This window comes from Colletes gigas, unplaced genomic scaffold (assembly GCF_013123115.1).
Source record: "Colletes gigas isolate AHSC1104 unplaced genomic scaffold, ASM1312311v1 Colletes_gigas_Sc00009, whole genome shotgun sequence".
Lineage (NCBI taxonomy): Eukaryota > Metazoa > Arthropoda > Insecta > Hymenoptera > Colletidae > Colletes > Colletes gigas.
In genome coordinates, this window is record NW_025106638.1 from 6,438,010 (window position 1) to 6,453,762 (window position 15,753).

Genomic DNA, 15,753 nt, shown 5'->3' on the forward strand with positions numbered 1-15,753 from the left:
TGCTATAGTTATAAATTCATTTTAGGACAGTACTAAAATTATTTCTGCAAATATTATGTAATGTCTATTGTACATTTAGTAATACAGTAGAACTTCAATAGTTGTAGGAAAACAGGGCTCAAAATTCTTGCACTTATTGGGGTAATCAATCCAATAAGGAACCATCTACCTCTTTGAGTGACCTCTTTAGAATCTTTGGATTTTTACCAAACTTTGTTTTTGTCTCAGATGGAAGATACAGTACTTGTTGATTAGTAATTACCCCCAACACTTATGAATACAATACGAAGAAGAAGAATTACATACAAGTATCAACGTTCTACTGTACATTTAATATACAAATAAGCTCGTCTATGTATATAATTAATAGTAGTCGCTTTTATATATACATATAATTTAATTTGAATCTTACACAGTACAAATACATCCTCCGTTTTCTTGATATCGTAATCTTAAAAAAAAAAACAAATATGAATTGTTATTATATTTCGATACATTTCATACAACAGATTTCCTTGATTTAACGTTAACAACTATTATTTTTAATAGGAGAATAAATAATTAGTATAATTTAAAATGTTGTAATTTAACTAAATTAGCTAAACGAACAAGTAATATTACTGATGTCGAGAGACCATAATTTTTGTAATGAAATTTGTCGAAATATACTGTGAATATGTTCTCTTATATTTACATAATACACAACATATTTTTTTATAAACCTACACTGTACAAATAAAATAATGCTTAATAATATTAAGTTATTTAAATAAGATAAAAATCAAATTAAATAGTACGATTAATATATACTGTTTTCATTACTGTAGAAAATTTTGTTCAATTTTGCACAATAAATAAGTGTTGATAAGAATAATGAAAGAGAAAATTAAATATTTAACATCAATTTTGCATTTACTTTGATAGATACTAATATATGAATGTTTAAGCGATGCAGTAAAATAACTTTTTTCACTTATTATATTATTATTGAAAATTAGTGTATAAAAAGAATGATTTTTGCAAAATGTTATATGTAATAACTGTTGGGAACATTGTTCTTACATGCTAATATCAAATTAGCTGCCCTAAACTATTCATCTTATATTATTCCTAGTCTACACCACAACCACTGTAGACTTAATGAACTTGTACTTTCCACTTCAACATTTCCAGCTTTTTCGATTTAAAAAACAACATTGTGCACTGAAATATGTAAAACGTATTAACGGTTTTTAATTATTAGATAAAAACATCTGCAGCTTATGGAGATTCGGCAAAATATGGGTATATTTTGGATCAATTATTGTGATTCCATAATATATTGCTAATCGTTGAATGAAACTCATACTCCTTTAGACTTTAAATGTTTATAAACGTTTAAGAACTTCATTAAAGATATTATATAAACTGACATTTAAAGTATTACTAAACAGTTGATTGCTTATGCCAAAAGTTAGATACTAGTCTGTATAACAAACAGCACGCTTATAGCGATCCATATGAAATTATTTCTGCTTAAGCTCATTATTATTATTATCATATATTTTTATACCTTGGAAATTCGGAAAAAAATACAACATAAAAAGTATTTTAACGTATAATGACTGTCACATCAAGTGTAAAATTATTACTGTTATCTAAACTTCTTGATGGTAAGTAATCACATTTTCCTATGTTAGATTGTTGACAATTCATATTATAATTATTATTTAAGAAGAAACGTTACAAATTCTTTACCACTTCCAATGGCACATATTTTATGAAAACGCTATACATCAAAATAAGAAGGAAGAACGTTGACATTATGTTGCATGTTCACAAATTAACTGCAACGTTGAAATTACTCTCAAGATATTGTGCAAGAATTACGACCGACGCAACTAGTACGAGAATCTGTTATACTCCCAGGTGAACTACCTGGAGTCGATAGTCCGTTATGACCTATTCCAACGAAACGTAATTTTCGGTGATGGGATCCTAGGCTTTTACTAGAGCTCAATGATCTATTTCCATTATAACGTAATTGCGATGTAGTTGTCATCGCGTAAGATTTTAGGTGAGATTTAATAGATTTAGGCAACGGAAGCTGATCTATACCATAAACTGTTGTTCTTGCTACTATTGCACGGCATGCAAGTTCTTGAAGACTGAGTACTGAAAAATAAAATATTTATACGGAATTCTCTTAAACAAATAATATACATATAAATATATTACCTTTATTGGATCGCCATAGCCTTTCCATACCATTACGATGTAAAGCCATGCGAGAAAGCTCCGAGAAACTTTCACGTATGTTAAAATCACAAAGAGGCGATACCTCGAAAAATGCCATACGATTTTTAGCTGCGTATGCTTCTGCATCACGTTCTCCTACTTGCCTTTTAAAAGCTAAATGAAGGCGATTGCCAACAAGTACTTTTGGTACCCCAGGAGCATGCTATAATATTTGCAGAAAGAAAAATGTTTATTTCATATTATTGGTTAACAATTTTAATTTATTATTTTTATATATTATAAGAAAATATATCAAACATGACTTTTATTTTGATAATAATAATTCACTGAAATACTTTTCATGATTGCAATTTAGAAATATTAATTAATGTCCTGTTTCTGATAGAACACCCTGTATAAGACGTTAGTAAAGACATTAAATAAAATAGTGCAATAAATTTAATATAGAGCTAAAGTGCAATTCAGATGATATACTACATAAAATTAAAAATATTCAATTGCCATGTACCTCTTCAACTTCCTTCAACCATCTGTCAATGCCATCGAAAGACCATTTATTGGTAATGTCATAGACTAAAAGTATACCTTGTGCACCACGAGAATAAGATCTGATTATTGTACAAAATCTACCTTGACCCGACGTGTCCCATAGTTGTAATTTTACTCTTTTCCCATCCAGCAGGATAGTAGTAGTCTTATACGCTAGAAAATACATATTTACTTATGTATTTATTACACATAATTATATAGAATTTACATAGTGTATTAAGTAAAATGTAATGAAAGGATTATTTAGAAATTTTACCTTTAACACGTTCACTGCGGCACAAAACATATGTCCTTTATCATACATTGTTCCGTGCGTGTCATATTTCATTCGACCTTCATTATACGTTAAAAGGATATCTCTGTAATCTTTCTATTAGCTTTATAGAAAGATACAATAAAATTGAAATGTCTACATTGCTATTTTTTTCCCATACCATCGAATATGAAAGTTAAAAAAAGCCACCATTGTAAACGTGTTAAAAGCAACATTTATATGTTTATATATGTATGTGTGTGTACACATCTGTTCTACTATATAGAAACAGATATTGTAAAAAACCATACTGTTGATTTAACAATTTTAAAAAATTGTTATTAATAACTAATGTGTTAATATTAATGAAACGATAAAATATTACAGTTATAGAATTTATAGAATGTAATTATAAAATATTTTATAATATTTATTATGCGCAAAGAAGGAAAAAGGTTAAATGAACTTGATCACAACATAAACGTATTATTTGAAATCAGGGAAATACTAGATAAAACAGTACTAAACTTAAATAGAGATATAAAAGAACGATTTAAAAAGAATAAATACCACTGCCACTGCAAAACGGAGATTCAGCAGCACCATCTTCGAGTCCACTCAAGATCTCTTGCTTTCCGACATCGCTGTCACCCACCAGTAGAAATTTGAGGAGGTAATCGTATTGTTTTTCTTGACGAGGCTTTGTTGTCCTGGCCTCACCTGCAGCCATAATATCCCTGTATTGGAAACCCTGAGCATACTGCAGGCGACCCTATAAGCACTGATCTCCCCTTTAATGTTTTCTGCGTTTAGAATCCGTGGACGGATGAACTTTTCTAATGAATCGTTTTCGTTGATCAAACCATACCGCACGAAACATCAAGTTCCTTCAGCGCATCGACGACGCTTCTTCTTATTGTTTTTTCATCAACAACTGTTTTACTTTTAAGCAAAATCATAACAAAACAAGAACGGTGTCTACTTTCCAGCGTATCATTCGACCTACGTTTAATTACTATTCTGAGGGCCGCTGTCATGAATTTTTCGAAGGTCAAGTACGTTCGACAAATAACCACAAACTAATAAGGCGGTTGTGTAATGGACGACAAATGCTTTGACAAAAATTGACTTGAAAAGGTCAGTTTCCATGTCACTCAATTACACTGTCCAATAAATACAAATCTTTTTTTTGTTCTGCGATGTCTACTAAGTGTTTCTAGTAAGTTTTTTGTCACAAGTCGCAAACACGAGTTCGAAAGCAGAATTGCTCTAACACCCTCAATTTTTAAGAAATACGAATTCTTGTAGAAAGCACGATTTTTGGCAAAAACGAGGTATCAAACACTAAAGCTAGGAAGCTCGAGATAGACTTAAAAAATAGAGGAAAGTCTCCTGAATATGTTAGTATATTCACTATTAAGATTTTTGATTTTGGATTATTATAAATGGTTGTTAGAGTTTGAAAAAGTATCGATGTGCGTAGTTTATATACAATATATTTACATTTTTTAAAAAAGTTTATTATAGTCGAGAAAAATATTTGTTTTTGCATTATTGTGCGCCTGGCTCTACTTGGCACTACTGTAATCGACATCAATAAAACCATGGGTACTAATAACTAAATTGTAAAGAATTTTTCGATTAATTTCGATTACCGACAATCTAACGAAAGTTTAAACCATGTCATACAAAAATTAGTTTTCGTGATTAATTTTGTACGAATAATATTTATTGTTAGAAATTTTATTTAAACAATTCTAAGTTTTATATTGTTTAAAAATTTACAATTTAAATGCTTTATATTCATATTAAAAAAATGAATTTAATGTTGGAGTATGTTTTAAATGTATATAAAATCTAAAAGAAACTATATAAAGCTGTACTTTGCCATTTAGACTTTCATAGGTAATAATTTATACAATTTCGTGAATTTTATTTTTTAACTATTTGAATAACATCTTCGTCGTGCATAACATGCTGCACTCCCACTCTTTGCGGAGAATACTTTGTACTTGTACCCTGAAAAAAATACAATAATTTTTTTAAACATATTCTCAATATTTTGTAAACAATATTTTCATCTACTTTTTAACATTGCTCAATTCGAATGTATTACTTTATTCGTCACTTTTCAAAAAGTATATTAAAACCTTAAATTACAGTAATCTTTTTATATGTATTAGTTATTTGTGAAAATTCCAAAAATGTTTTTAATAAATCTTCGCAGAAATTAAACACCCAGCTCCATACTCCTACAATTATTAAAGTCTGATTATCATTGTATTACTAAAAAACGATGTTTAACTTATCCATTTTCTCCTATATTAAGTAGTTTCTTACATGCCCCAATTGGTTTATAAGTCGTCCCCCCCGTGGTGTCATTCTCCCTACTTTAGAATATATTGACATAGATGGATTATGTAATCCATTCTATACAGATTATTCTACTTACCATAAGAATACAAAAAAAGTCATATGACATGGACCTAAAAATACTTCTTTTTCAAGATATAACGACTGTTTTATAAGGATACTTTATCAAAGAGTTTGTTAGGTGAATGTTCATGACTCTTTTTGACCCTTATAATGAATTGAATATATATACTCCTAAAGTATGGCCATTCATTCCAAATGTACTTCATAGCTGAGTGTTAATAATAATCAAATAGTATTTAATACATCTATAAATTAAATATTTCTTAAGGTATAAGAAACATGATTCTTACCCAAACAAGAGCATATTTAAATTGCTGAGCAAGTGTGCGATGAATGGCGTGACACACGTGTTCCACGGTAACACCTCTTCTTAATATTAAACCATCATCAAAATCGGGTGGTTGTCCAGGTTTCTTTGTGTATACTCTTATTAAGGATAAGTATTCCCATAGTGTTTCAAGCAAGAAGTCCAAATTCAACTTCATATTACAACTACATGGAAAATTACATGAAACATTACATTTATCGTTATTCCGATTCTTAATTATGTAAAACTTTGTTATTAAGATAACTTTTCTATATAGAATATAAGAATACATGCCAGAAACTTTACCTAACTACTACACTATTAGGTTGCCTAGCAATTCTGTCCACTTCTTCTATTGATATTTGATCTATTTTGTTATGTACATAAAGACATGGCAAATATACTCTGTTGGCATTGATCACATCGATCAATTCGTCTGCAGTACAGTCTTCGCGGAATAAAACTTCTGCATTAAAAATCTTGTATTCATGTAGAATCATTTGAACTAATTTCTCATCTACTTTTGTCAGTGGACATGTCGAATTAAAGGCCAATCCACCTCCTTTCTTTATTTTAAAATATATATTCGGCTTTTTCTTATTAAGTCGTATACCAACTGATTCCAATTCTTTTTCTAAAAGTTGTCTTTGTACATCTTGTTTAGTAGCATCTAACATCATAAGGACTAAATCTGCTGTTCTAGCAACAGCAATCACCTGTCTACCTCTTCCTTTACCCTAAAATATTTATTCATATGTATGAAAATGAAATAAAATCACTATATTAGCTACAATAAAATGTTATAATATATTTATCAAAACTTAATATTCTGATTACCTGTGCTGCGCCTTCAATTATTCCAGGAAGGTCAAGAAGTTGAATATTCGCCCCTTTATATTCAATAACACCAGGAATACAAGTTAAAGTAGTAAATTCGTAAGATGCTGCTTCAGATTCTGTATGTGTTAAAGTACTTAATAAAGTAGATTTTCCCACTGAAGGAAAACCTATTAAAGCTACTCTTGCATCTCCAGATTTCAATACATCAAAACCCTCTCCTTTCTCAGATTTCTTTCCAGGTTCTAAAAGTTGTGATCTATATTTTGCAAGTTTTGCTTTCAATAATCCTAGATGGTATTCAGTTGCTGAAAATAAAACATATATATTAAATTAAATATTAAATAACAATAGAATCATTTTATTGTATCAGTATTTATTAAAATTGTATACTTTATACATATATTTTTATAAATTATAATTGAGCTACATTATATTTAGAAATTATTATCATATAAAATTTAATTTCATTTATAAAAAGAAATTTAAGTATCAGTTAAACAATTCTATATTCTTAATAATAACAAATTTATTATAATTATTATATTATATAAATTTCTAATACCTGAAATAAATATTTTTTTTTCAGCTTATTATCATATTTACAACCTTTATATGTAGTTATTATAGCAATATTTCATTATCACTATACTAATAACCATAGACAATAATAAAAAGGAATATGCATATACATTCGTTTTTAAATTAGCTTTATTAAAAAGTCGTCATATCATGTAAAATAATTATGATTCTATACAATTTTGTTTAGAAATATACAGCAAAAGTATTTCAGTAAATATGTAATATTCCATCATTCTTTGCATATGCCATCAAAGTATGAATGAGTACTTAAAAAATATGGTTAGGGAAGAAATTTTAATTTTCTTGAAATATGTACAAACCTTTATTTTTTTGTGTTCGAGCAATTTCTTTTTCAATTTCAGATATTTTCTCTAATATGCCCATTCTGTATTTAAAAAGCTAAACAAATTTACATTTGCAAAATAGATACACACCGTTGCGCGCGGTGTGCGTAATAATATACGACAATTTTGTATGGATGCATCAATGTATGTACGCATGATAACCTACATATATTTAGTTATATTTACCATAAACAATGAAGTGTAGTGAAGGAATTCGTACTACAGCCAAGCTCGTCATATCCTTTCTTCTTTTTGATTGGCTCTGTCATTTCCTGCTAACCTTCCGCTTATTTACGGCAGATATTTACAGTTTATGATATGCATTACATGTACAAAAATTGTATAAATATTATAATTAAAATAAAAGTCTTTTTGAAAGTTTATTACTTATAATTAATATATGTGAAAATGTAATGTTGCGTCCCGATCTGCGGTCTAGGTGGATAAGGAGGTAGGTTAGTGTCTGTGGAGCGCTGATCGTTCTGCTCGGCGAGGCGCGCAAAATAAAACACTTAGAAATTTTCCGTAGTATCCCCAAACAAATTTACTTTATTTCGTAGATTGACAACTTGGCCGTGTTTTAGATGTTTGCTGTTGTTACGTTATCACGTGAACGTAGGTTTAATGCACATAGCGCCACAACGGGAATTAATTGTAACCCGATTATTCACCGTCGAGTGCAGAGTCATGTAACTGCGTTTTAGTTAGGAGCGAAATCCAAACGGACCGGCGTATTGTAATAAACAATACGATTGTATGTTTTTCAACGTGGGCGATTAAGCTGGGGAAGATAGAGAGAAAGGAAGGCACTTCTTTTCAGATACTTAGTTTATTTTCTAAAGACCACGACACATCGGAGTTTCCGTCGTTCCTTCTTTTTGTTTATTACGGACCGTGCCAAATTAGCTATTTCCGTTAAGAGTTTCAATGGTCTTGACACACAGCAGGGCCTCGCGACACTTCGCTTCGAGTTTCGTTTACTTTCACAAGGGTCATAAATTTTCTTAAGGGTTGTTTAGGCCGCTAGCCTCGTTTTCTCTCTCGACTCCCACGCTCTCTCTCACGCGCGCCCGCTCCAACATGGCCGCGTAACCTCCACCTCCACTCGGCTCGGGGGTGGATCATCGATCGAAGACGATCCGGATGGATGGGGCAAGGCACAAACCCCGATTGGACCAGGACAATCCAGAGGGAGGATCGAGGAATATTCCGGAGAAGGGATGAACACCGAGGACGACGAGAAGATTTCCGCGGAGGAACAGATCGATTTTGAAAGTCAACCGAGTTGTATCTAAAAATCAAGACGAAGACGAATAAACTTTTACCATTCTTTTTCGAACATACTTAGTAGTTTGATTTTTGCGCGCCTCGCCGAGCAGAGCGGTTCAGCGCTCCACGGGCACCAACCCACCGTCCTTTTTCCCTAAACCGCGACCTCGGGACGTAACACTGTATTCTTTCGAGAGTTGATCTGCCCTGCGAATTCTGATTTTACCATAAGCAACCCTCGGTGGTGACAGCAACCAAGGTGACAGCGACGAACGTTGCTCAGCGGAGGGAAGACTGAATCTAGTTCTAATAAATTCCCGTCGCGGCGCTATATGTACTAAACCCGAATTCACGCGATAGCGTAACACTATCTAACTCGACATTAGATTTTAAGTTGGTAGTGTTGGTACTCTACTGTAATGAATCCGTTTTAATTTGAATCAGCGATGATAACTGTTGCTGTACAATTTAAAACAAACGAATTATCGAGAACAAGTATAATTATGTGAAAAGTGAAACATTGTCCGTTATCATGGAAGAAATTTTTCAAATACTTCACGAAAGTAATTTAAATAATGAAGAAGAATCGGAGGATATTGCTGAAAGCGGTTCCTTGCAAAATTTAAAAAGGGATACTGAAGAATTGCTTGCGAATGCAAGGTGCACTATAGGAAGTGTTGAATACGCAAGTTTGAACAAAATGTTGGCCATCTGTTATTTAAAGGTGTTATCGTTGTATTAATATTATCTTATGCATTGACAAGCTTACTTAATAGATATATATATGCGTACATACATACATAAGATACTAATAAATTTATAAATATCGTTTACAGATGGGTAATGAACTTGAAGCTATATGTCGATTAATCGAGTCGCACGCAGTCATACTTCGTCAACAAATATTGCACAGGTGTGTGAAGACAAAGATGCAAGAACTGATTTTAAATACAAAAAAATTCTATGGACTTAGGTCTTCCTACGTAGAGTTTGATATAAACTTGCCAAATAGTGTTGATAATGTAAAAGCAAAGCTCTTTGATTTACCCACAGGTGAAATACACTAAACAAATACATATTGCACAAATATTATCCAATATGTTAATCTATTATTCATTTTTGTTTAATGCATAGAATGGTATGTGATTCAAATTACTGCTCAATATAAGTCTCCAGGTATTTCTGAAAATCGCAAATCCATATTTAACGAAATGCAAGCTGTGCATATTATCGTACTACCAACAGGAACTAAAGAGACGGAACCTTTGTGTATAACATTACCAAAGCCAAAATTTCATTATCCCTATGACATTTGTGATGAAATCCAGAAAATACTTTCTAATAATAGATCAGAACTCGAGGCTACTTATGCAAACCATGAATTATATTGGAAAATGCGCAATCGGCAAAATGATAGCATGAGGGTACTTACAATATCAATAAGTAAAATCTTAATAAGTCTAATATTTTTTGTATGAATGTGTGCATATAAATATATTGTAGACAGCTATACACGCATTGGAATACACGTGGTTACGAGAATGGAGGATCTTATTTATGGCAGATCCAATAGACAAACATGATTTAGTAACAGACATTGTACAAATGATTGATAAACTTATATCAGACAACAAAGTACAGTAAGTAAGCTTTCAGATTGATAAATTTTTCATTTTATTGACCAATATACTTGAGGTTACATATTATAGATGGAACATACCAAAACGATCTGTGTGGTTACTGAAAAAAATAGCACTTGGTGCATGTTTTCTTACACGCGAAGAAATAGCATATGCGGTAAAGTATGTGCTTTCTGGTTATGACAAACTTGCTGATAATATTATACTGTCCATATATGGCAAATTGTCATGTATACAAGAATTAAAAGATGCAACTAGAAAGACATTGGTTTTAATTGTCGACGAAGTGCGTATATCATCTTGTTGCATGTAACTAATAGGATAAATTATGTTGATTTATTTCATAAGTTTTCTAAATAACTTTCAGCATATGGATTACATACCCTTTGAATCTATGAAAATCTTACAATGTCATCCCATTACTCGTTTTCCATCGCTGCACGTTGCGCACGCATTATTTAAGGAACACGAAAGTACCATGAAAAATGGCTGTAAAATAATTACAGTTAAAAATGATATGGGCACGTGTATTGTTAACCCATCAGGAAATTTATGTAAAATGGAAAAACGCATCCGACTTTTTATTGAACACTGGTTACCAAACTGGAAAAGTTCGTACGGTGTTGAACCACAAGAAATTTTCAAAGATACTTTAATTAATCGTGATATATTAATGTATGATTATTTAAAATATTGATATTTCATTATTCATACAATGTTTATAGTACTCTGTTTTAATAGGTACAATGGGCATGGTAATGGGATACAATATTTACCAGGAGAACAAATTGAAAGACTTAAGGTGAAGTCAATTGTTTTATTATTTGGTTGTAGTAGTGTAAAATTACTTGAAGTGGGAGGACGTTATCCACCGCACGGTGTTTCAAATCGGTATTTAATAGGAAGCAGGTAATAAACTCTAAGATTTAAAAATTATTGCGTGATTTAACATATAATTTAAATTGAATTGTTAGACAAATCAAGAAGTGTTTTCCAGTAATTATTTTATTTTTAGTCCATGCGTACTCGGTATGTTATGGGAAATTACAGATGTTGATATTGATAAAATGACTACAAATTTCATTAGTAGTTGGATTCCATCGCCATTAAACAGACCATGGGCTGATGTCGACATTAATATGTGGCTTGCGGGTATTTTGAGTTAGTACAAACACTTACACCGTTTTTATTTATTTATCTTTCAATTACTTTTATTACCATAATTCTATTCAAATTTTTTAATCTAATTTTTCAATTAGAATTTCCAAAGAATTCACAAAAGGTCGGTCTAAATATTCCTCTGGAACCTGAGATGTTGAGAGCAGTGGCAAAGTCTAAATATGCCTGTTCTCAGTATATGACCGCGGCAGCAATAGTGATACGAGGATTGCCAATAAAGTTGATTTAAATTGTAAATGTAAATACGATACAGATGAATGCAAATATTTTATATTAATTTATATAGACTACAACTTAATTACAAATGCAAAATCAGACTCTCGCGGTTTTGTTGCCTCTCATTCAGCGTGGCTTGTGTTAGAATCGACTGTGGTAGTAATACTGCATGAGCTACACTGTGGGTGGACACTAGAAACACCACATTCCGTTCTTTAAATTGTGGCTCAAATGTTTTCCGAGATATCTGCTGCAAAAAATCGTCAATCCTAACACCTTGTAGGCTGTAACCTACGTATAGGGATATGGGGCCTAGGAAATAACTATACGTGGCTTTGCGGAAAGTACTGTTTATTCGCCTGTCTTCCAGGCTGGCTTGAAGAAGACTCCCTGACTCAGTGTGGCCAGATCTGGCATAATTGAGTGCATCGAAATCGACAACAGTGACGACGAACTTCCTTAGCGTCTAACGGAATGGTGGGGATAGCAGGCATACACTACCGCACGAGCCACGTGTACGTGAGCTCGGCACTTCGCACAACTTCGGCAAATCGATAAAGAACGCTAGTGTGAGCCTTTCCTTCTTGCTCTTGTAAAAGAGAAACAGCTGAAATACGACCTCGCGATAATCGGCATACGATTCCAAGTCTCGACTGCCCCAGCATTTTTACTTTCCGACCTATATGTAAGGTATAAGGAAATTTATAAAGTATCATAATGAAAAAAAATTTTGAAATTTCTTTTTAGCGGAAATACACGTTTTAGGACCCCCTGATTATATTGTGACTATTGAAAAAAAAGACATTTTTTTTGTTCCTCAATGACTAACAATAAGTGAATTGCAATAACGAAAAAAAAATTTCGAAATTTTTTTTTAGCGGAAATACACGTTTTGGGCCCCCCTGATCATATTGTGACTATTGAAAAAAACGATATTTTTTTTTGTTCCTATGCTATTAACATGAATGCGTCTAAACGGCTGAATGAATTTCAATGAAACTTAACATTTAAGTTTTATGTTCTCGTTTTAAGGTCTCATTATATTTTAAGCGTGATCAGTTCCCATATAATGATGATTATACGTCTGTAGTTTTATAATTATTTCGATACATATACATCATTTCTAACAAATTTTTAAAACGATTTATATAAATCTTAAGAAGGATTAAGATCAAATATACTTTTCTCCTATCTTTCCTAGACAGGAAAAATTAAACGAAATCTTATGCCTTGCATACCTACCTAAACCACATAAAAAACGTATTCCACAAATATTTTAGAATAATGTTGTTCAAAGCAGTCTTACTCGTAAAGGGTTAATTAAGGGTGTAACGGGAATGTGGTTTATTATTCACAAAACAAAGATAAAACTTTTACACTTGATTTTGCGATACGGTCGAGGGTTTACACGTACGGTTTTGTCACGGCGCGATTTAAAATCTAACTGGCGGAGGTAGTTTTGGTGATAGCCGAACGCGTAGTTTGGTCGTTACTACGACTCGCGGATCGACTTTCTTTGGAGAAGGAGTGTGGAAGTGCCGTGGTCCGCGTAGGCAACGTCTTCTTCCACGAGGAGTGATGAGAGAGGATCTGTAGAGGTGCCGTCGGAGACGTCTTCCTCTAGAGTGTTGGACAAGCTTTTGGTACCGGTCACTGTATAGATCTCGGTTTCCTCGGCTTGGGCGTTGGGATGGTTTGCGATACAAGGTTGTGGAGTGCCGAACACCGTAAGCGTCGTCTGCTCGTAACCTCTGTAGCCTAACCTTGACTCGTTTGATTTTTTTTTTTGTCCTTTTCTCTTGTGTGACTGCAATACCTTGGGCTGCGCCTTATAACCTGCACTTAGAAATGTATAGTTAATGTCTGTGTGTAATTTTGGTGGGGTGGTTTTATTGAGTTAATTTCATGTGTTAGGATCGAGGGAAAAGTTTCAAAAACCTCGATGCATTGGTATGTCGTGCGACAGTGGAGATTGGGTGTTAGATATTTGGGATGAGTTTGGGTGTTTTCATGAGGATCTTTAGTGGGAATTCTGCGCGATTGTAGTTTCCTAGGGAGGATACTAGGGGGTTTGGGTGCTGAGTGTTATTTTCCTGGGCTTTAGTGGCTAATGTCATGATGTATTCGTGCAGGAGTTCTGTTTTTGCTTCTCTGTGGAGTAGTGCTGTGGAATAGGATCGGGGTTTGTTGAATATAATCATGAGGTATTTATTTTGGATTTTTTGTAGTGTAGCTATGTGTGTCCTTGCGGCGGTGCACCATACTGGTGCGCCGTAAGTTAGGATGGGGCGGATGCAGGTTTTGTAAAGTCGGATTTTTAGTGGGATAAGAAGCGGGCTGTTTCGAGCTAGGAACGGGTAGAGAATGCGGAGGATCCCTAAGCTTTTGCAGGCTGTCTTTGGTATTATGTTGCCATTTTAAATTGTTGTCAAACCATATTCCTAGGTATTTTACTTTGGAGGACCAGTTGATAGGGTGATTGCTTACTATTAATTTGTCAGGGTTCTTTAGCCTTTTTGGGGTGAAAAAAATTGTTTCTGTTTTGGTTGGATTTAGCGCTAGCTTCCATGTGGTGGTGAATCGGAGGATGTTGTCGAGGTGGTTTTGTGTGTGCTTGGTTGCCAGTTTGATTTGCCACAAGGAGGAGTAGATGGCTGTGTCGTCTGCGTACAGGGCTAGTTTTGTGTTGGTGCTTTTGGGAATGTCGTTGATGTAGATGTTGAATAGGATGGGTCCCAGGACTGATCCCTGGGGTACACCCCGGTGTGCAGGAGTCTGGGTAAGGAGATGGAACCATTGTAGGAGACTGTCGTGAGCCTGTCCGTGAGGTAATTTTGGATTATTTTAATTAGGTGGATATGGAGGTTGATGTGGTGCAGTTTGAGGAGGAGGCCAGTGTGCCAGACGGTGTCGAAGGCCTTCTGGAGGTCTAGTAGAACTAGGACCACCGTCCGGTTCTTGTTCACCTCCAGCGCAATGCCCTCCTGTAGCCTTAGGGCTTGCTGGACGGTGGAGTGTTTGGCTCTGAAACCAAATTGTTCTTGAATTAGGATGTTGTTGGAGGAGAGGTGTGCATTGACTTGGATGAGAATTATTTTTTCCAGGATTTTGCCGAGTAGGCTCAGCAGGCTAATTGGCCTGTAGTTGTATGGGTTTAGTGCGGATTTCTTGGGTTTGGGAAAAGGTATTATGCGAGCTGTTTTCCAGGCAGTGGGAAAATAGGCTAGGTGGTATGACTGCCTGAAGATGTAATAGAGTTGGAGGGTCATTCTGGGAGGAAGGTGTTTTAGTTGGATGGCTGTTATTTTGTCAGGGCCAGGGGATTTTTTGTTTTTTAAGTTCTTAATCAGTCTGAGAATTAGTTGGGGGGTGATGGCTGTGGTGTTTGAAGGGGGGGTGTTGGTGTTGTTTAGCTTGTGGATGAACTGCTCAGTTTCCTGATCGATGGAAGAATTGTTAAGTATGCTGGGTGGGAGGTGGAAAGCTCTGACAAGTGATTCCGTTTTGTCTGCGTTAGTGTAAGCTATGGTGTTGCCGTCGTTGAGTGGTGGAATTGTGGTTTTGGTTTGTTTTAGGGATTTGTATGTCGTCCAGAGTCTGTTGGGATTGTTAGCTATTTGGGAGATTTTGTGCTGCCATGCTGTGTTCTTTAGTTCGCGGATCTTGGATTGGATTTGGCTGGTGAGAGTGTTTCGGAGATGTCTGTGTAGTGGGTTGGCTGTGTTTTAGTATTTGCGTCTGTATCTGTTGCGTAGTTTTATGAGGTTCAGTAGCTCGGTGTCTGGTTTTATAGTTTTGTGGTAGGCATGCGTGGTGGTGGTTGCTCTGTTGAAGTTTTTTCTTATTGAGGTTTGAATTTTGGTTATTTCTCTGTCTATTTCCGGGGTAGAGTTTAGGTGCGGG

General features: G+C 34.0%; 3 protein-coding genes across 4 annotated transcripts; 1 reads left to right on the forward strand and 2 right to left on the reverse strand.

Moving 5' to 3' along the window:
• Positions 1–959: 959 nt before the first annotated feature.
• LOC122397214 (ras-related protein Rab-40C) lies at positions 960–4,036 on the reverse strand. Its single transcript, XM_043396226.1, has 4 exons — positions 3,611–4,036; positions 2,747–2,940; positions 2,218–2,440; positions 960–2,154 (listed from the first exon to the last, which is right to left on the reverse strand). Exons 1-4 carry the CDS (start codon positions 3,768–3,770, stop codon positions 1,847–1,849), a joined length of 885 nt encoding a protein of 294 aa, XP_043252161.1. The 5' UTR covers positions 3,771–4,036; the 3' UTR covers positions 960–1,846.
• Positions 4,037–4,873: 837 nt separating this feature from the next.
• On the reverse strand, positions 4,874–7,664 carry LOC122397239 (developmentally-regulated GTP-binding protein 2). The gene is made up of 5 exons (XM_043396276.1): positions 7,523–7,664; positions 6,621–6,928; positions 6,090–6,520; positions 5,767–5,968; positions 4,874–5,059 (listed from the first exon to the last, which is right to left on the reverse strand). The coding sequence occupies exons 1-5, from the start codon at positions 7,584–7,586 to the stop codon at positions 4,973–4,975; spliced, it is 1,092 nt and encodes a 363-aa protein (XP_043252211.1). The 5' UTR covers positions 7,587–7,664; the 3' UTR covers positions 4,874–4,972.
• A 1,601-nt stretch (positions 7,665–9,265) lies between these two features.
• Positions 9,266–12,118, forward strand: LOC122397317 (separin). Of its 2 annotated transcripts, XM_043396429.1 has the most exons (9): positions 9,266–9,539; positions 9,652–9,868; positions 9,950–10,239; positions 10,319–10,455; positions 10,525–10,741; positions 10,823–11,130; positions 11,197–11,364; positions 11,471–11,616; positions 11,715–12,118. In XM_043396429.1, the coding sequence occupies exons 1-9, from the start codon at positions 9,348–9,350 to the stop codon at positions 11,861–11,863; spliced, it is 1,824 nt and encodes a 607-aa protein (XP_043252364.1). In that variant the 5' UTR covers positions 9,266–9,347; the 3' UTR covers positions 11,864–12,118. The 2 variants fall into 2 exon arrangements, with proteins under 2 accessions (XP_043252364.1, XP_043252365.1); XM_043396430.1 differs by lacking the exon at positions 11,471–11,616 and having other exon boundaries at positions 11,197–11,317; positions 11,753–12,118.
• Positions 12,119–15,753: the final 3,635 nt, after the last annotated feature.